Genomic DNA, 23148 nt, shown 5'->3' on the forward strand with positions numbered 1-23148 from the left:
TTTTCGGCACCAAAGACTCAAGTCAAAAAGTAGCCATCTTCTGTTATGTCGTCCCGTTCAAAAAAACTCAAGAACTGTATGTGAGGTTTATGCTTTAAGCCAGGGGTCTCAAATTCAATTTACTTGGGGGGCCACTGGAGCTCGGGTCTGGGCTTTTTCCAAAAAAAACCCAAAAAAACGCATTTATTAAAAACAAAAAAATTAAAAAAAACTTCGCTTTGGTTCCAATTTTCTACAAGAAAAGCTCTGATAAAAAAATTCCCACTGTTCTCAAATATTATACTTTTTATTTTTCTACACAAAATAAGATAAAAAAATAAATAAACAAATCGAGAATAAAGAAAATCAATCAATCAGTAATAAATAAATAAATATAATAATAATAATAATAAAACGGCAAATAATAAAAACTTAAGAAACCACATATAGTTGGTGGGTAGACAAATTATTTTTTTCATATTAAAATGAACAAAGCATTATTAGAGCCCTGTAGACATGACAAAACACGACTATAGTCACATTTATACTCTTTTTTTTATTTACAACATATTGCGCAACGGCAGGGTCTTGGGACACATGCTAACTCGCAAACTAGAGAGCTAGCGACCTAAACGGTAGCCTTCGAGTTATTTCCTTTAAACTTAAATCGCCAAAATTTACCACTTCCACACGGATAGGGAGGATAACTATTAACAGTTATTTAACCTTTAACATGAACATTAATCAAACGTAATATTTTTTTCTGGGTACATGATACCATACAGCATCCGTATCAAACTTGCGCGGGCCGCACTAACATTAAACTTTCATATCAAGGCGGGGGGCCTCAAACTAGTGTCCTGCGGGCCACATTTGGCCCTCGGGCCGCGTGTTTGAGACCTTTCTTGGTCTAAAAATGTTGACAATAATATTTTTTAGTGTCAATTTGTGGGACAATACAAATTTCCAAACATACTTGTATTGTTTTGTGACTTGGTTTAAGTTTTCAAAAAAAAAACAAAAAACTTACCACTTCCACACGGATAGGGAGGATAACTATTGACAGTTATTTAACCTTTAACATGAACATTAATCAAACGTAATAATTTTTTTCCTGCGTACATGATACCATACAGCATCCATATCAAACATTAAACTTTCATATCAAGGCGGGGGCCTCAAAGTGGTGTCCTGGGGGCCACATTTGGCCCTCGGGCCGCGTGTTTGAGACCTTTCTTGGTCTAAAAATGTTGACAATAATATTTTTTAGTGTCAATTTGTGGGACAATACACATTTCCAAACATACTTGTATTGTTTTGTGACTTGGTTTAAGTTTTCAAAAAAAAACAAAAAACTTACCACTTCCACACGGATAGGGAGGATAACTATTGACAGTTATTTAACCTTTAACATGAACATTAATCAAACGTAATAATTTTTTTCCTGCGTACATGATACCATACAGCATCCATATCAAACATTAAACTTTCATATCAAGGCGGGGGGCCTCAAACTAGTGTCCTGCGGGCCACATTTGGCCCTCGGGCCGCGTGTTTGAGACCTTTCTTGGTCTAAAAATGTTGACAATAATATTTTTTAGTGTCAATTTGTGGGACAATACACATTTCCAAACATACTTGTATTGTTTTGTGACTTGGTTTAAGTTTTCAAAAAAAAAACAAACTTACCACTTCCACACGGATAGGGAGGATAACTATTGACAGTTATTTAACCTTTAACATGAACATTAATCAAACGTAATAATTTTTTTCCTGCGTACATGATACCATACAGCATCCATATCAAACATTAAACTTTCATATCAAGGCGGGGGCCTCAAAGTGGTGTCCTGCGGGCCACATTTGGCCCTCGGGCCGCGTGTTTGAGACCTTTCTTGGTCTAAAAATGTTGACAATAATATTTTTTAGTGTCAATTTGTGGGACAATACAAATTTCCAAACATACTTGTATTGTTTTGTGACTTGGTTTAAGTTTTCAAAAAAAAAACAAAAAACTTACCACTTCCACACGGATAGGGAGGATAACTATTGACAGTTATTTAACCTTTAACATGAACATTAATCAAACGTAATAATTTTTTTCCTGCGTACATGATACCATACAGCATCCATATCAAACATTAAACTTTCATATGAAGGCGGGGGCCTCAAAGTGGTGTCCTGCGGGCCACATTTGGCCCTCGGGCCGCGTGTTTGAGACCTTTCTTGGTCTAAAAATGTTGACAATAATATTTTTTAGTGTCAATTTGTGGGACAATACACATTTCCAAACATACTTGTATTGTTTTGTGACTTGGTTTAAGTTTTCAAAAAAAAAACAAAAAACTTACCACTTCCACACGGATAGGGAGGATAACTATTGACAGTTATTTAACCTTTAACATGAACATTAATCAAACGTAATAATTTTTTTCCTGCGTACATGATACCATACAGCATCCATATCAAACATTAAACTTTCATATCAAGGCGGGGGCCTCAAAGTGGTGTCCTGCGGGCCACATTTGGCCCTCGGGCCGCGTGTTTGAGACCTTTCTTGGTCTAAAAATGTTGACAATAATATTTTTTAGTGTCAATTTGTGGGACAATACACATTTCCAAACATACTTGTATTGTTTTGTGACTTGGTTTAAGTTTTCAAAAAAAAACAAACTTACCACTTCCACACGGATAGGGAGGATAACTATTAACAGTTATTTAACCTTTAACATGAACATTAATCAAACGTGATAATTTTTTCCTGGGTACATGATACCATACAGCATCCATATCAAACATTAAACTTTCATATCAAGGCGGGGGGCCTCAAAGTAGTATCCTGCGTGCCCCATTTGGCCCGCGGGCCGCATGTTTGAGACCCCTGTTTTAAGCCAATACAACACCAGCATGGTGAAGAATTTTGATTTATTTCACTTTCCCTTTGCTGCATCATCATCATACCCAATGTACTAATTAATCGCATAATTAACATGCTATACACTCATTGAAATACTTCAAGTGTATAATGTTACACTTGTGCAGACACACGTGGATGGTAGAACACACACACACATACAAACAGTCGCACGCTCACACAGTCACACACACACTCAAGAGAAAAGTTCTCCTATTGACAAAAAGGGTCACAGAGTTCACAGCTATGTGATATATTGAAGAGGAGACTATTAACCTCATCAGGTCTCTTTCTTTGGCAGCAAAGACGCACCGGTAGTAACTTGAACACTTATCCCCCACTACACACACACACACACACACACACACACACACACACACACACATCTACCAACCACTCCCACAAAAAAAACAAGTCTTTTATAGTGTTGACCCTAAAAAAGGGTCATTTCCTGAAGGTGCAGGAACCATAAAAATTAAGAGGGAGAGCGCTAAAAGGACAGAGCCTGGAGAAGCCGGACCGTCTTGAACTCACCACTGTTTGCTGCAAGGCGGTGACGATGTGAGGTTTTTATAGATTTATTTATTCCGCCTGGGTTCTCAGTTTGACGATGACACGGGCGCGGCGGCCGTCAACGGCGGGACTCCAAAGAAAAAAAAAAAAAAAGATGAAGGCAGTTGAATTGCTCGGGCTGCCGGGGGCCCCCCCACGAGAGAACTCTTAGAAAAAAAAGGTCTGCGGGACTATTGAAATTGCACAACATACTGTCAACTTTATGGCTAATAAAATTTCAAAGGAAGCAAAGTCTATTTAATACGGGGACAAAAATTTTTTCCCCGGGACCTCTGGAATCTCGCTCCCTCCACCCTCCTTCGTCTATTCTCACGCTCCTGTGTATAGCGGCACTCCATTGCTTGTCCTTTCTCCTTTCTCCATTTAACACACAGAGTCAGACATATTCAAAATAACAAGCAAGCACAGCTCATTCCTGTTCATTTCAGCTGCCGTGCGAGACTTTCTCCGTGAAGTATTTTGGAGTTAGGTGCATCTTGACTCATGCTGTGCGTACGAAAAAAAAAGGGGGGGGGGGGGTGTAGGAATGAAGGCAGCCAGTCCGCGGGGAGCACCAAGCAGCCCAGCTCTATCCTAAAGGGACAGAAATCATGGGAGGGTTTTATAGGAACACTTAAAAAAGACTGGAAACAGATGTTACGTTTCGCTAATAAAGGAAATAATTACTTGAGAGCAGTAATTAAGCCCCGTGTAGGGACATGGCTGAGGAGGAGGAGGAGGAGGAGGAGGGGTGGTAGTAGCGGTGAGAAGATAACGTGGACATCATTGAGGGGATTATTGTTGATGGATGCGTTCAGGCTCTGTGTGGTCGTATACGGCGAGGCATCATTTTATGGAAGAGTCCATTAAAACTAAGAGGCGTTTAAGCGAGGGAAATGCAACGTGGGCATAACGTTGCGTCCTCCGAGAGGAGCAAATGTGTTGGCAGGAAGTACAATTAACGGCAGATTACCTCATTTCTATCCCATGAAAATTTAATTAGGCTCTATTTCTGCGGCGAAAGTGGAGCAAGCAGCTTTTTGCTTGTATTTATCACCGCATCATCCATTATGAAAGTTATGGAGATGCATGGCCCCGTTCTTGAGGGAGTTATATAATGTAAAGTGAGCTTTATTAAAGTAAAGCTCACAAAGGCATTCATTGATATGGTGTTGCATTGTTATTGTCGGAGAGTATGTTTTTTTTTTTTAAAGCACCTGCAGGACCTGCTGCTCACGCGAGGAAAGGTTTACAATATTTTACGTGTTTTTTTTTATTATATAATAATACAAAAGTTCATGCACACTGATACAAACATGTTCCACAAAAGAATTATAGCGCTTTTAACTTAATAAGGCAGCAATAGAAAAGCTAGCATAATACATAAAATATGATAATACAGTAAACCTCGGATATATCGGATTGAATTGTTCCCACTGGTTTTGTCCGATATAAGCGAAATCCGTTATATGCGTATACCGGAAAATGTCCGTTTTACGCATATATCGGATTTATATCCGGTATATGCGTAAATGGGATTTTATCCGTTATAAAAAGGCACTTCCTTGACTATGTTTCCAATGTACCTGGACGCGCAGGCAACGCTGCAAACGCTGCAAATGACGTCGTATAGCGGCCTGTCACGATTCGCCGAATCGGAGCGCCACGATGCGGCCATCCGATATATGCGAGGGAAATTTAATGGAAATGCATTGGAACGGGACTGGAGATTTTGTCCGAAATAGGCAAAATCCGTTATAAAAAATCCGATATATGCAATGAATTTTTATTGGAAATGCATTACAGAAAAATTGGTTCTTTTTTATCTGTCCGAAATTTCCGATATATCCGAGTCCGATATATCCGAGGTTTACTGTATTATGATTTTGCATGTTTGTCACCCTTAAATGTTTCGCATCATTAAACTAATTGAAATGACAAAGGGAAGAAAAACGAATCAAATTAAGTCAGATTGACTTGAAATTTCTCACACACGGCACATTTAGCCAACATGCCACAGAATGTGGTACACGCCATTCAGGCAATGATATTCACATGACTAAAACAAAATGGTGTCCGGATTTCTTATTTTTTTACACGTTTGTCACACTTATATGTTTCAGATCATCAGACAATAATCAATGACAACACAACTGAATACAAAATACAGTTTTTCAATGAAAATTTTCATTATTAAGGGAGAGAAAAAAATCCAAAGTAGCAACAACTGCAATCAAGCATTTTCCATAACTTGCAATGAGTTAAGGGAGAAGAAAAATCCAAACCTACATGGCCGTGTGTCAAAAAGTGAAAACCCTAATAACTGGTTGGGCCACCCTGAGTAGCAACAACTGCAATCAAGCATTTGCGATAACTTGCAATGAGTCTCTTACAGTAATTTTGGTCCACTTTGCAGAATTGTTGTAATTCAGTCACACTGGGGTGACTAGTAGGATACACTCCATGTCTTCATTTAGTTTTTCTTCAGCCAGAGGTGGACTTGCTGGCGTGTTTTGGATTATTGTCCCGCTGCAGAACCCAAGTTAATTTAATCTTGGGTCACAAACAGATGGTTGGACATTCTCTTTCAGGAATTTTTGGTCGACAACAAAGTTCAAGGTTCCATTTATTACAGCAAAAAAACAGCAAAACAGCTCCAGACCGTTACACTACCACCACCATATTTTACCAATAGTATGATGTTCTTTTTCTGAACTGTGGTGTAACTTCGACCACCAAAGTTCGACCACCAAAGGTCTTGGGGATCATCAAGATGTTTTTTTTGAAAAATTGAGATGAGCCTTAGTGGGGTTTTTTTGTTCAGCAGTGGTTTTGGTCTTGGAACTCTACCCTGCATGCCGTTTTTGCCCGGTGTCTTATAGTAGAGTCATGAAAACTAATCTTCACTGAGGCAAGTGAGGCCTGCAGTTCTTTGGACATTGTTGTGGGGTCTTTTGTGACCTCTTGGATGTGTCGTTGCTGTGCTCTTGGGGTCATTTTGGTTGGTGGGCATGTGTCATGTCTGCAGAACCCAAGTTAATTTCATCTTGGGTCACAAACAGATGGTCGGACATTCTCGTTCAGGAATTTTAGGTAGACAACAGAGTTCTTGGTTCCATTTATTAAAGCAAAAAAAAAAACAGTAAAACAGCTCCAGACCATTAGACTACCACCACCATATTTTACCAATGGTATGAAGTTCTTTTTCTGAACTGTGGTGTTACTTTCATCTAATACTTTCATCTAATTTCATCTTGGGTCGTTCAGGAATTTTTGGTAGACAACAGAGTTCATGGTTCCATTTATCACAGCAAAAAAACAGCTCTAGACCTTTACACTACCACCACCATATTTTACCAATGGTATGATGTTCTTTTTCTGAACTGTGGTGTTACTTGTACACCACATTTAATACGACACACCTTCCAAAAAGTTTGACCACCAAAGGTCTTGGGGATCATCAAGATGTTTTCTGGCAAAGTTGAGATGAGCCTTAATGTTGTTTTTTGTTTTTTTGAGTTCCTGAAAACATACAACCTTGATTTTTTATTCACATTTCTGTGGTAAAACTGACTTTTTGTTGGATTTCGCCATAGCATATCACAGCAAAAAAAACAGCAAAACAGCTCTAGACCGTTACACTACCACCACCATATTTTACCAATGGTATGATGTTCTTTTTCTGAACTGTGGTGTTACTTTCATCTAATACTTTCATCTAATTTCATCTTGGGTCACAAACAGATGGCCGGACATTCTCTTTCAGGAATTTTTGGTAGACAGCAGAGTTCAAGGTTCCATTTATTACAGCAAAAAAACAGCAAAACAGCTCTAGACCGTTACACTACCACCACCATATTTTACCAATGGTATGATGTTCTTTTTCCGAACTGCGGTGTAACTTGTACACCACATTTAATACGACAAACACCTTCTAAAAAGTTCAACCACCAAAGGTCTTGGGGATCATCAAGTTGAGATGAGCCTTAATGTTGTTTTTTGTTCAGCAGTGGTTTTGGTCTTAGTGATTTGAGTTCTTGAAAACCTACAATCTTGATTTTTTTATTCGCATTTCTGTGGTAAAACTGACTTTTTGTTGGATTTCGCCATAGCAAAAAGGCAAAGTAGCAAAATGACTTTATTCAAAAAAATAACATGTACATGTAAAAAGTTTGTGAACCAGAGAAAAAGACCTGACATGAACGCCTCAAACAGCTTTCTGCTGTCCAGCTGTCCACCTTATTGCAGTTGACTGCACTTGTTTCATCCCCCCACTCTCCTTCCCAAACCAACCCCCCCGCCCGCCCCGGTCCTGCTGGGGGACGCCCCATAGTCTTAAAATGAAACTACATCGAAAAAAGTGACTTTAAAGAGTCGTTGTGGTGATTTTTGGAGTTTTGTGTATTTTGTATGTTTATGTACCGTTCCGTGTTTCTCTTGTGTGTTTGTGTGCACTCGGCTACAACAAGGAGCATTAGGAGGTGTCTTTTGTTGCTCCTGGGGGGCTACTGTGCTCGGTCCTAATAGGAGTCTTGTGCCTGCCGTTGTCCCGAGGGAGGGCTTCCGAATGAGGGGGTCTAACTTCACACTCCCACCACATACACACACACACACACACACGCACTCCACCTCCACTCGCAACCCAACCCCGGCCTCCCCCACCACCTTCTTCTTCCCGTCCCTGGGGACTGGTCGAGAGACAAAGAGGGAGTGGGGCTGTTGTGGGATGGGATGTTTGGTTGGGGTGTACCGTGGCCCCTGTCTTATTAGAAGGGTCGTGAAAGTGTCACGATGATTAATATGCCGAGGTGCGTGGGGATACCCTAGAGTCACATCTATTCAACACGACGGCTGCCAAAACACACACTCGCCACAAAATGCCACATTTGCATTTCCCATTAAGGAAAGAAAATATAGATATATATATGCAAATGGGACTCCTATCTAGATTCATACCATAATGTGCTATCCGTTTGGATATTAACAATAAATGACTAAATGTGTACTTTCACCTCAATGGCATAAGTAGCTTAATGCAGTGTTTTTCAACCTTTTTTTAAGCCGCAGCACATTTTTTTTTACATTGGAAAAATCTTGTGATACACAATTAACCAAAAATGTTACAAAATCGTGCATCAATAAGTCTATCGGAGGAACAAGGTAGGTGTTGCCACACGGACCAATACTACACTCTAAAAAAAAAAAAAAAAAAAAAAAGGGCTCTACACTGTAAAAAGTAATTCAGAGTATCTGTTGATTTAATACTTGATTTAATACATAAATGCAATGTAAAAAATGGAATTAATTGATTTAGATAAACTTTTTATTTTTTAAGTTATGTTCAAATAATAATGTTGACTATTACATGAACTTAATTTAGCATGTCATATGTATACACTCAAATTTTATTGATTTATTTTATTTATCTAATTATATATATATAGGGCGGCACGGCGGTCTAGTGGTTAGCGCGCAGACCTGTACCCGTGCATGCGTGGGTTTTCTCCGGGTACTCCGGTTTCCTCCCACATTCCAAAAAAACATGCTAGGTTAATTAGCGACTCCAAATTGTCCATAGGTATGAATGTGAGTGTGAATGGTTGTTTGTCTATAAGTGGCCTTTGATTGGCTGGCGACCAGTCCAGGGTGTACCCCGCCTCTCGCCCGAAGACAGCTGGGATAGGCTCCAGCACCCCCGCGACCCTCGTGAGGAAAAAAGCGGTAGAAAATGAATGAATGTTCAAATAATAATGTTGGCTATTACATTAATTTTAATTTTAATTTTAATTTTAATTTTAATTTTAATTTTAATTTTAATTTTAATTTTAATTTTAATTTTAATTTTAATTTTAATTTTAATTTTAATTTTAATTTTAATTTTAATTTTAATTTTAATTTTAATTTTAATTTTAATTTTAATTTCATTCATTCATTCATTCATTCATTTTCTACCGCTTTTTCTCACGAGGGTCGCGGGGGGTGCTGGAGCCTATCCCAGCTGTTTTCGGGCGAGAGGCGGGGTACACCCTGGACTGGTGGCCAGCCAATCACAGGGCACATATAGACAAACAACCATTCACACTCACATTCATACCTATGGACAATTTGGAGTCGCTAATTAACCTAGCATGTTTTTTGGAATGTGGAGTACCCGGAGAAAACCCACGCATGCACGGGGGAGAACATGCAAACTCCACACAGAGATGGCCGAGGGTGGAATTGAACCCTGGTCTCCTAGCTGTGAGGTCTGCGTGCTAACCACTTGACCACCGTGCCGCCAAATGATGATTAATAAATGTTAATTATAAAAAAGTGATATTGGATAATTCCTCACGGCACACCTGACGGTTTCTCAAGGTACACTAGTGGTTGAAAATCACTGCCTTAATGTATATGATAAATCTATAGATGCCTTTATGACTTTATGATTAATAAGTGAATGGACGGACTAGTAAAATCATTTTTAACGCCAAAGCTTTGTCATACATTATGAAACTTTACAAAACTTTTTCATCACTGAAAATATTAAATAACATATTTAACTTTAAGCACCCCCCCCCCCCCCCCCGCAACCGTTTTCATTGTATAGCTGCACCTTAGCATCAATTAAGAGTTTAACTAGCTCAACTCTCCCCCATCGTTACCGCATGTGCTTATTTAAGGGATTTTAAATGGCCGGCGTGCTGAATAAAAGCCTTATGTTCTATACGTCCGGCGTTACTCGCACGTATAGAAGGCCGCGGGGCTAACGGTGCGTCACAGGTACCCGGGGGGTGGGGGGGGGGGGGGGCGACCAGATGCTTGATAGGCTTACCTGCAAGCCTGCTGCGCGTCGGCAGTAAAAGCCATGCGCTGCATATTTTGCAATTATACCACGGGGAAATAAGCTGCTGTTGTAATGAAACGTGGGGAGGAAAGGCAAACAAGGCGGTTTCCTTTGGAAAAAACACGGCATCTGTTAATGCTTACGTACTTTTAAGTCTTATGTAAAAGTGGAAGGAAGGCCTTTAGGGCACTACATGAGGATTGCTAAGTCAAAAATGAAAAAATGGTGGCTGTAATGTGCATGCCGGACCACTAGTTGGCAGCAGTGCATGTAAGTGCTGATCTAGTTCCATGTATTTGACATGTTTAAATACGGTTAATTGATCTTGTTAATTGTTGACAGGTAATGATAGCGATTTGGCAAAGTTTAGCCACTCACATTAGCTGTCATTGAATGTATAGCCTATCATAACAATAAGTTGACCACTCCACCATTGTTGATTTTCTCGATACATTGTCATGCATGCATGCATGAAACTGTTAAACCAGGGGTGTCCAGAATGCGGAATGGGTCCTCAAATGGGCCCCTGGGTTTTTATTGGCCTGTGGCATATTGTAAAAATGTCATTGAACTAAAAAAACAACAAACAAAAAGGCATAATGGAATGAGAAAGAGCTGAACTGTTGGTAATAATCACTAATAATAATACAAATGTTGTCTGTTTCTATGGCCGTCCATCCATCCATCCATCCATCTGTCCATCCATCCATCCATCTGTTCATCCATCCATCCATCCATCCAACATCCATCTGTCCATCCATCCATCCATCCATCCAACCATCTATCTGTCCATTCATCCATCCATCCAACCATCCATCTATCCATCCATCTATCCATCTATCCGTCCGTCCTTTCATCCATCCATCCATCTTTCCATCCATCCATCCATCCAACCATCCATCTATCCATCCATCTATCCGTCCGTCCTTTCTCCCATCCATCCATCCATCTGTCTGTTTGTTTGTCCATCCATCCATCCATCCATCCATCTATCCATCCGTTCATCCACCCATCCATCCATCCATCCAACCATCCATCTGTCCATCTATCCATCCATCTATCCGTCCGTCCGTTGATCCATCCATCCATCTATCCATCCGTCCATCCATCCATCTGTCTGTTTGTTCATCCATCCATCCATCTATCCATCCATCCATCCATCCATCCATCCATCCATCCATCTAGCCATCCGTCCATCCACCCGTCCGTCCATCCATCCATCCATCTATCCGTCCGTCCATCCACCCGTCCGTCCATCCATCCATCCATCCGTCCATCCATCCATCCATCCATCCTTCTATCTGTTTGTCCATACATCCGTTCATCCATCCGTCCATCTGTCCATCCATACATCCATCCGTCCGTCCATCCATACATCCATACATCCATCCATCCTTCTATCCGTTTGTCCATACATCCGTTCGTCCATCCGTCCATCCGTCCATCCATCCATCCATCCATCCATCCATCCATCCATCCATCCTTCTATCCGTCTGTCTATACATCCGTTTGTCCATTTGTCCATCTGTCCATCCATCCATCCATTTTTGATGCCCCTTATCCACACAAGGGTCGTGGGGCATGCTGGAGCCTATCCCAGCTGTCTTCGGGCGAGAGGCGGGGTACACCCTGGACTGGTGGCCAGCCAATCACAGGGCACATATAGACAAACAACCATTCACACTCACATTCATACCTATGGACAATTTGGAGTGGCTAATTAACCTAGCATGTTTTTGGAATGTGGGAGGAAACCGGAGTACCCGGAGAAAACATGCAAACTCCACAGAGAGATGCCCAAGCAGGGAATCAAACCCTGGTCTTCCCTATCTCTTGAACCAAAATGTGTATGTTGTGTATAGACTCCAATATCAAATACCAATACCATTATTATCATAGAAACCGTCATGTCCATTGCCCCATAGTAAGATGGTTTACCATCGGTTTCGGTGGTGCTGAATTATGGAAGTCAACGTCTCCATGGTTTTACATCAGTCGTGTTCTTGTCTTCTCCAATCTGCGATGGCAGCAGAAGCAAAGCTAATTGAAGACTTTTAAGCGTCCCACTGGTTTTCCGTGCTTTACAAGCGAAACTCACCGGCTTTCCCCAAGTGAAACACTCTGCTAAAATGTGCTGTGTAATAAAGCCGGAGGCATTCCTCCTCCTCCTCCATCTCCTCCTCCTTCTCCTCCTCCTCCTCCTCCTTCCACTAGAGCCCTTACAGGATCTATAAAGGCCCAAATTGAATTCATCAATGAAGTCATTGTTTGCCCGTGACGTGGCTCATATGTTAGGCATGTGTGTTTAATAATGGTCCCAACTTAATCACTTCTCACGTTGCTCCTTCTCCAGAATGACTTGCATTGTTTGCCATCTTCATCGATTAATGCCAACCAATAATCATCATCAACCCCAATATAAATCCCCCGAATGTGCAACAGACAGCAACTAGTTCTTGTGTTTTGCTAATGGATTTATTGCAAAACCAACGTGAGAACAAAAAGGGATTCAAACAAATACAAAAAATGACTGGTCACATAATACACAAATATACAATAACATTATGTCTACAAATTCATTTTCTTATCATTAAACCCTTTTTCGTTACAATGGTGCAAATAAACTTGCCACATTACATACGTTTTCACTCGCGAAATGTACTGCAAAAAAAGGTCAGTAAGGATTATTCATAATGGCGCCTACAAAGAACATACTAACTCCTTATTTCTAAAATCACAAATACTTCAACTTGCTGATATAGTTCATCCTCAAACAGCTAAAATAATGCATAAGGCTAAAAAAAAAAAAACAATTAGCTAAAAATGTCATCCAATACTTCTCTACAAAAGAGGAGAAATATGATCTCAGGGAAGAACTACATTTGAAACACTTTATTAAATTAACTTTATTAAAACTTTATTAAATTAAATTAAATTTAAATTTTTTTTTGAATTAAATTATTTTTTTTAAATAAATATATATTTTTATTAAATATTTTTTTTGAATTAAATTAAAAAAAAATTTAAATTTAATTATATTAGGAAAGCAGGAAGTGAACAAATGTAACAGTTACTGATTGTAAAAGTACCAGATGGAGGGGTAGGATTTAATAAGCTTTGCTTCTTCCTACTCCTTTTGGACATGTGGAACTGGGAACTGATTATGGGATGCATTCAATTGTAATCTGATGCATGTTCAAATGAAATAAAACCATTACCATTATTTCTCAATACTTGTGTAGCAGTGTAGTACTTCCTATGTGGTGTTAGCAACCAATGCTTAATTAATCATGTAATTATGCCGCAAAAACAGTAAGTAATGTAGTGGTATAAAAAACTACAAAATTGATTTAAAAAACTATATCAGGAAAGCAGGAAGTGAACAAATGTAACAGTTACTGATTGTAAAAGTACCAGATGGAGGGGTAGGATTTAATAAGCTTTGCTTCTTCCTACTCCTTTTGGACATATCAACTTTTAGCACCTAGTATTAGCTTTTGAGCTGTAAATAGTATGGCAAACAACGACTAAACGCGCACGTGCGGAAACAAGGATTTTACAGAGAATTAGTTCCGCCTCATTAACTTATATGCAACCTAGGTAGGAACCAAAACGGCCATAGGTAGGAACCTAAAACTGACAGCATAGACCGACTGAGAGGCAAACCTGGGAATCGTTCATTTGCAACGTTGTGCTGATGAACAAACACGTTAATTGCCGTGACCTCATCAACCCAGCGAAAAAGGAACATTGACATATTGTTTGTCCAGCGTGAGACGCTATAATTTACACTCGCTAATGACCGGGCTTGGACATACAGGCTTGAAGGACCACGTCTGTCCCGCGCTTTGGCGCTTATTCAACAGTCCATCTGTACCTCAATCAATTCATATCCCGTGATTCAATTACAAGTCTTGTTCGGCGTCACTGTCGAGGTTTGGTACGATTGGCCGAAGAGTCGCCACCCTAATCGAAAACAAAAACAAAAACCGAGGGCCTACTGTTGTGCTTCACCGATTTCCCGTCTCTGTTGAAGAAAGACATATTAGCATTGCCAGAGGGGCGACCTTGACCTTCAAACTCAATCTGGCTATTAGGAGTCACCCCTCCCCAGCACCCCGTGAGATGTAAAGAGCCTGACGGTTTTGACCCCTGATCCCATTTCTTAACTAGTCTGAGGTGCCGAATAACCTTTTGACCCAGGAAGCATTTGCAAGTTGCCCGAGCAACCTCCGATTGAGCAATGATTGACAAGCGCATGCACATTTGAGCTTTTTTCTTTATTCCGGAACAGTCCATTGGCAGATAAATGACACTATTCGACACTTTATTCACTTATCATCTACAATGATATTCGTGTCAAATATTCTCAGGGAAAATGGCGCATATAAAATATTCTTTTGTACTCTCTTAGAGCATTATTATGCCGCGTAGATGCGGAATAAATTTCCCTTCATAAACGAACACTTTACATGGAAATGAATGTATGAATGCAATGGATGGATGTCATTATATCAGATGGAGGTCTATGTAAATGAACCCACATCTGACATGTGGTCCCAATCGCGGAAACACCGGCGGATCATGACAGGAATAAATCTGCCTATTTCAGCACATACCTCGTGTTCTTTAACACGCATCTTAATCCACGTCAAAGTGGATTTGCTTATTTAAAAAAAAAAAAAGGTAATTTTGTCAGATGTAATGCAGGGGTAAGACCGTTTCATTGTGACTGACCCAAGGGAATCTAAGGTGACCATCTGGCCGCTGGCCACCACCATCACTGATTTGTGTTTTAATATGCAAATGGATGGGTTTTTTCAGAATTGGTAACCAAAATGAATTGATGGAGTCAAAAAGCAGATTGTACGCAGAGCCTGTGTGTAGATAAAACAAATGTGAACTGTAAGAACTGTTTTAACATCATGTGATCACGTAATATCGCCTTACTATAACTATACTACAGTTACACAGAGATGGGGACTCTAGGAGTCGCACTGAAGTCGAGACATAAGACTTGTCTTGGACTCATGACTGATGGATGGATGGATGGATGGATGAACGGATGTATGGACAGACGGATGGATGGATGGATGGATGGATGTATGGACAGACGGATGGATGGACGGATGGATGGATGGATGGATGGATGGACGGATGGACGGATGGACAGATGGACGGATGGATGAACGGATGTATGGATAGACGGATGGACGGATGTATGAATGGACGGATGGACAGATGGATGGATGGACGGATGGATGGATGAACGGATGTATGGACAGACGGATGGATGGATGGATGGATGGATGGACAGATGGATGAATGGATTTATGGACAGACGGATGGATGGATGGATGGATGGACGGATGGATGGATGGATGGACGGATGGATGGATGGACGGATGGATGGATGGACGGATGGATGAACGGATGTATGGACAGACAGATGGATGGACAGACGGACGGACGGACGGATGGATGGACGGATGGATGGATGGATGGATGGACGGACGGATGGATGGATGGATGGATGCATGGATGGATGGACGGATGGATGGATGGACGGATGGATGGATGGATGGACGGATGGACGAATGGATGGATGGATGAACAGATGTATGGACAGACGGATGGATGGATGGATGGACGGATGGATGGATGGACGGATGGATGAACGGATTTATGGACAGACGGATGGATGGACGGATGGATGGATTGATGGATGGACGGATGGATGAACGGATGTATGGACAGACAGATGGATGGACGGACAGACGGATGGATGGATTGATGGATGGATGGACGGATGGATGAACAGATGGATGGCAGACGGACAGATGGATGGATGGATGAACGGATGTATGGACAGACGGATGGATGGACGGATGGATGGATGGATGGATGGATGGATGGACGGATGGATGAACGGATGTATGGACAGACGGATGGATGGACAGATGGATGGATGGATGGATGGATGGATGGATTGATGGATGGATGGCTGGATGGACGGACGGATGGATGGACGGACGGATGGATGAACGGATGTATGGACAGACGGATGGACGGACGGATGGATGGACGGATGGATTGATGGATGTATGGATGGACAGACATAGAAACAGACAACATTTGTATTATTAACCATTTGTATAATACCATATTTTCCAAACTATAAGTCACACTTTTTTTCCTAGGTTGGCTGTTCCTGTGACTTATACTCCAGAGCGACTTATAAATGAAACAAGTGTTTATGTTCCATAAACACTGGACACCTTTTCTGTCCATACAATACGGTATAATACAATACAGTATATATACAGTCAGGGTTGAATATTTTCTGTGTAACTGTCAATGCCGTGGGATTAATTCATGCATTAATGTTGAAAAAGCTGCTCCCCAAAGCCATGGGGGAAGCGGAGGGGGGTGTGGAGGGGTACACGGTGTTGACACAACTGTTGGTGTGTGAACACACTCAGACTAGCAAGTGTAAGAAGTCGCAGTGTTGTCACTATGACAGTATTCTATTAAGAACAACTGGTGTGGAGACGTGATGTGTCCGTTGGCTCCGTCACCAAATAAAAGCTGATTCGATATCGTTTTTAGTTTTCCTTCTGAGTTCAGTATTTCTCTGCTTTTGTTAGATACCAGTATTTTTTTGCATGAATTAAAACCAACACTATTCAGTCAAAATTGATGAAATGACCTTTAGTCAAAACTGATGCTGAAAGAAAACAGGAAATTTAACATCACAGCATATCATAGCAAGTATGCACCCTGGAAGTTGTAGGAACAGGTCGAGATCCAATGGGCTCACCACTCATAGGAGGGGCCAAACGGGTCGGGTCCAGGGTGGCTGAAAGCAGGGACCTTGGCGGGCCGATTCTCGGTTGCAGATGGTAGTTCTGGGTTTTTGGAATGGCACCTCTCTGGTTGGGGGTTGCACAGTCTAACCCGGTGGACAAGAAGGTCTCTGCAGTCCTGACTGTTGTACCATATAGCAGTTCAGAGTACCCCACTCTTTTTGGGGTCCTTTTTGTTCTGGGGGGACTTCAACATTTACATTGGCGATGACAGTGAAACCTAGAGCGGCGTGATCGGGAAGACTGTCCGTCATGTTCATAGCAGACGTCCGTAATGATCACGATGTTCAAACTCAAGGGTGTCCACATGTGGACTTGTCATCGGGACACCCGGCCCCACAGTGGAAGGTGTGAAGTATGGGTGGAAGATGCAGATCAGGTGGTAGGAGTTCGGAGAAGCCAATGAGAACGACTTTCATAGAGATTCTGGACCGCTATCTGCTGTCTTAGGACGAGGAAGCAAGATGGTGTGATGTTGACCTTGACTCGACATACTTGGAAGACCTCCTCGATCCCACCTACACGTCTTTCCAATGAGGAAGCAGTGTCCGGGACTCTTCATTGGAATGTACCATCTCTGGTGCTGAGGTTGCCGAGGTGCTCAAAAAGCTCTTCAGTGGAAAAACCCAGGAGGGAATCGCACACGGGAATCGAACCCGGGTCTCTAGCTGTGTGGCCTGTGCGCTAACCACTCGACAACCGTGCAAACTCCACACAGACGCCTAATATTTATTAACTGTACAGTGTTTTTATCATTTTAAAAATGATAACTCTTATACATATACATAACTAAATAAAACTAAACTAAATCAAAACTTCACATCTTGTGGTGTCCATAGTACCCGGAGAAAACCCACGCATGCACGGGGAGAACATGCAAACTCCACACAGACACCTAATATTTATTAACTTTACAGTGTTTTAATCATTTTAAAAAGGTTAACTCTTATACATATACATAACTAAATAAAACTAAACTAAATCAAAACTTCACATCTTGTGGTGTCCATAGTACCCGGAGAAAACCCACGCATGCACGGGGAGAACATGCAAACTCCACACAGACGCCTAATATTTATTAACTGTACAGTGTTTTAATCATTTTAAAAAGGATAACTCTTATACCTATACATAACTAAATAAAACTAAACTAAATCAAAACTTCACATCTTGTGGTGTCCATAGTACCCGGAGAAAACCCACGCATGCACGGGGAGAACATGCAAACTCCACACAGAGATGGGCGAGAGTGGAATTGAACTCGGGTCTCCAAGCTGTGAGGCCTGCACGCTAACCACTCGTTAGCCGTGCAGCCCAAAATAAAGTCATTAGCACAAAATAAGTAAACAAAAGCAAAAACGACTATTGACTCTTAGTTTTTTTTCATTGATTTCTTCAATATTGTAGTATTTACAGCATAAAAGTATAATATTGCATATTAATATCTGTGCTTTCTGTCGTAGCGGAGCCCCTGGTGCAGGTGAACGGCAAACCCAGCTGCTGTTTCTTCAAGTTCAGCCCCAAACTCATGTTCACCAAGGTGCTGAAGGCCCAGCTGTGGGTGTACCTGCGACCCCTCCAGCAGACGTCCACCGTCTACCTGCAGATTCTGCGACTCAAGCCCATCACGGAGCAAGGCAGCCGCCACATCCGCATCCGCTCCCTGAAGATCGAACTCAACTCCAGGGTGGGCCACTGGCAAAGTATTGACTTCAAGCACGTGTTGCAGAACTGGTTCAAACAGCCTCACACCAACTGGGGAATCGACATCAACGCCTTTGATGAGAGTGGCAATGACCTGGCCGTTACCTCGCTGCGACCCGGGGAGGAGGGGCTGGTAAGGACCCTTAGACCTGTCCCTGGGGCAAGGGATCTGACTAAAACCCTGGTAAATTTTCACCAAATTTACCCGGATCCAAAAACTTTCTCCCCAATTCTAAACTATTCTTTGTAGCAAGGCGGGTCTTTTCACAATAAAAGTCACATTTGATTTGAATACATTATAAATAATTATTTAACTCTGGTAAATACATTCCTGGTAATTATGCTGCGAAAGATTTTAGTTGTGCTAATTCTTGTTCAATGCTTCCAGCTTTAAATTAGCACATAAATTAGGACAGGACTCATAGGACGTGTTATAAAATGACGACACATAGATTACATATGTGACCCTATTCATTTCATGTTAACCGCTTTATCTCGTTGTAATTTATGGAAGATAACACACATCATTTAAAATGAAGTTAGGTAAATTAAATAAAAATATAGTACAATAGTACTCTTATAATGAATCAAACATTTAGAAAAAACACTGCATATAAAAATAGTTTTTTGTAATTTGTAATGTTACTTTTTGTAATATGTTTATGGATTCTCTATAATGGGTTAATAAAAGCATAAAAGCAAAGAAGTCAATTAAGAAAAATGTATGCTTATGGAAGAAATCAAAATAATCATCAGAAAATATAAACTAGTGGTGGCTTCTATGACTGGCTCTTGTTTTTACTGCCCCCAAGTGGCCAGAAATAGTACTTAATGCACATGTCAAGTCATTTTTCTATGTTGAATGCATTTGTAAGTGTTTTTTTTCTGAATTCAAAGCAGCCATTTTACTGTGTTTACTTCAAATAATAATCATGTATGTATAATGTACATGTACAGGACACATTTAAAAGTACTATTGAGTAAGGAAATCAAACAATGCACAACGATGAGCCAATTCAAGAAACAATACGAGCAGTTGATGTTTGCTAAATACAAGGATGAAATACAAAAAAACCCAAAAAATTAAATTAAATTAAATATTTTTTTTAATTAAATTAATTTTTAATTAAATTATTTTTAAAAAAATAAATAATTGTTTAATTAAAATATTTTTTTAATTAAATTAATTTTTTTTATTAAATTGAAAAAATTTATTAAACTGTATTAGGAAAGCAGGAAGTGAACAAATGTAACAGTTACTGATTGTAAAAGTACCAGATGGAGGGGTAGGATTTAATAAGCTTTGCTTCTTCCTACTCCTTTTGGACATGTGGAACTGAGAACTGATTATGTGATGCATTCAATTGTAATCTGATGCATGTTCAAATGAAATTAAACCATTACCATTACTATGAAATAAAATAGGAATTGTATCAACAGTGAATAAAAGAGGCTGTAACGGACTGTATGCATCTTTAGTACACATTTAGTATAAATTTGTACTGATTTGGATCAGATATCAGTTGTCATCTTTGGTGTTTTGGCCAAAAAAAGCGTTGTCCTCGAACTACACAGCCGTGGCTGTTATTATTTTTCAAGCCAAAAAGGGAAAAGAAAAACAACCAAAACAACGGCAGGATCAAAAAAACAAAACAAGCAAAGACATAAAAAAGAAACGCTCCCCTGATCCAGTGGGACTTTAGTTTCTGCAACAAGCGGTGGTCTCACCCCACTGGCCTTTTGAGGTTACATCTTCTTCTTCATGCGTCACATAAACTCTACTGGAGTCCAGCTGGACTCACTGAGGGACCAGGGACTACTTTGGTGCACCGTTCCGCTTACCTAATAGTTCAAGTTCATAATAAACAAGCACGTATCGTAGATTTGGTGATACCAGATCATCCAACATGATATTCAACATGTAACATGTAACATCCCGAATAATCATCAGTCATAGAAATGCTACGACTAAGGCAAAATATTAGCATTAGCTCTTAGTGTGATGCTAGTATGCTAGTAGCTAGTATGATGCAGGGCATCCGACGACTGTTTCCTCGCACATCCTCCATCATGAAGTCTATCAACCTCTACTTGGGTCTACGTCTCCATCCCTGTACCTCCATGTCCATCGTTCTTCTCCCCGTATATGACTCGTCTCTTCTCATCACCTTCTTCGATATCGACATCGTCCTCCGGTTCTTCCACTCTGATTGTTCTAATTCCTGTCCTCATTCACCTTGGAGCCTACATATTTAAACTAGGGCTGTCAAATGATTAAAAATTAATCAAATTAATCACAGGTTTCAAATTAATTATGATTAATCATGATTAATCGGTATGTGTTTGTTTTTCTTTCGGGTTTTTCCTGATTACGGAGTCGCCACAGCGGATCTTTTTGATCAGCATATTGATTTTCGTCTTTTCTCATCACCTTCTTCGATATCGCCACTACTTTTGACGTTCATTCTATGTTGATCACGTAGAACCTCAGACATCGTCCTCCGGTTCTTCCACTCTGATTGTTCTAATTCCTGTCCTCATTCACCTTGGAGCCTACATAAACTAGGGCTGTCAAATGATTAAAAATTAATCAAATTAATCACAGTTTTCAAATGAATTAATCATGATTAATCGATATGTGTTTGTTTTTCTTTCGGGTTTTTCCTGATTACGGAGTCGCCACAGCGGATCTTTTTGATCAGCATATTGATTTTCGTCTTTTCTCATCACCTTCTTCGATATCGCCACTACTTTTGACGTTCATTCTATGTTGATCACGTAGAACCTCAGACATCGTCCTCCGGTTCTTCCACTCTGATTGTTCTAATTCCTGTCCTCATTCACCTCAGAGACTACATATTTAAACTAGGGCTGTCAAATGATTCAAAATTTATCAAATTAATCACAGTTTTCTAATTAATTAATCATGATTAATCGGTATGTGTTTGTTTTTCTTTCGGGTTTTTCCTGATTACGGAGTCGCCACAGCGGATCTTTTTGATCAGCATATTGATTTTCGTCTTTTCTCATCACCTTCTTCGATATCGCCACTACTTTTGACGTTCATTCTATGTTGATCACGTAGAACCTCAGACATCGTCCTCCGGTTCTTCCACTCTGATTGTTCTAATTCCTGTCCTCATTCACCTTGGAGCCTACATAAACTAGGGCTGTCAAATGATTAAAAATTAATCAAATTAATCACAGTTTTCAAATGAATTAATCATGATTAATCGATATGTGTTTGTTTTTCTTTCGGGTTTTTCCTGATTACGGAGTCGCCACAGCGGATCTTTTTGATCAGCATATTGATTTTCGTCTTTTCTCATCACCTTCTTCGATATCGCCACTACTTTTGACGTTCATTCTATGTTGATCACGTAGAACCTCAGACATCGTCCTCCGGTTCTTCCACTCTGATTGTTCTAATTCCTGTCCTCATTCACCTCAGAGACTACATATTTAAACTAGGGCTGTCAAATGATTCAAAATTTATCAAATTAATCACAGTTTTCTAATTAATTAATCATGATTAATCGGTATGTGTTTGTTTTTCTTTCGGGTTTTTCCTGATTACGGAGTCGCCACAGCGGATCTTTTTGATCAGCATATTGATTTTCGTCTTTTCTCATCACCTTCTTCGATATCGCCACTACTTTTGACGTTCATTCTATGTTGATCACGTAGAACCTCAGACATCGTCCTCCGGTTCTTCCACTCTGATTGTTCTAATTCCTGTCCTCATTCACCTCGGAGACTACATATTTAAACTAGGGCTGTCAAATGATTAAAAATTAATCAAATTAATCACAGTTTTCAAATTAATTAATCATGATTAATCGGTATGTGTTTGTTTGTTTTTCTTTCATTTTTTTTCCTGATTACGGAGTCGCCACAGCGGATCTTTTTGATCAGCATATTGATTTTCGTCTTTTCTCGTCACCTTCTTCGATATCGCCACTACTTTTGCCATTCGTCATTCCTGAACTTGGTTAGCATAAGATGTGCCGCACCCAACTTCTTCTCCTTTCTGGTCTTACTAACTTCCTGTATAGTCTTCACTTCATCTGGACGTTGATTCCACGATCAATCTACGAATCTTTGCGTTCTAATTCCTGTCCTCATTCACCTTGGAGCCTACATATTTAAACTAGGGCTGTCAAATGATTAAAAAATTAATCAAATTAATCACACTTTTCAAATTAATTAATCATGATTAATCGGTATGTGTTTGTTTGTTTTTCTTTCGGCTTTTTCCTGATTATGGAGTCGCCACAGCGGATTAGCATACTGCTTTTTGGCTGGAC

At 40.2% G+C, this 23148-nt stretch overlaps 1 protein-coding gene across 2 annotated transcripts in view; it reads left to right on the top strand.

The window, feature by feature from the left end:
• Window positions 1–23148, top strand: part of gdf11 (growth differentiation factor 11) — a 35089-nt gene that overhangs the window by 6623 nt on the left and 5318 nt on the right. For both annotated transcript variants that reach the window (XM_058055880.1, XM_058055881.1), the window contains exon 2: window positions 18601–18974. In XM_058055880.1, the coding sequence (XP_057911863.1) occupies window positions 18601–18974 (374 nt within the window). The remainder of the gene's footprint in view (window positions 1–18600; window positions 18975–23148) is intronic.

This window comes from Doryrhamphus excisus, chromosome 18 (genome assembly GCF_030265055.1).
Source record: "Doryrhamphus excisus isolate RoL2022-K1 chromosome 18, RoL_Dexc_1.0, whole genome shotgun sequence".
Lineage (NCBI taxonomy): Eukaryota > Metazoa > Chordata > Actinopteri > Syngnathiformes > Syngnathidae > Doryrhamphus > Doryrhamphus excisus.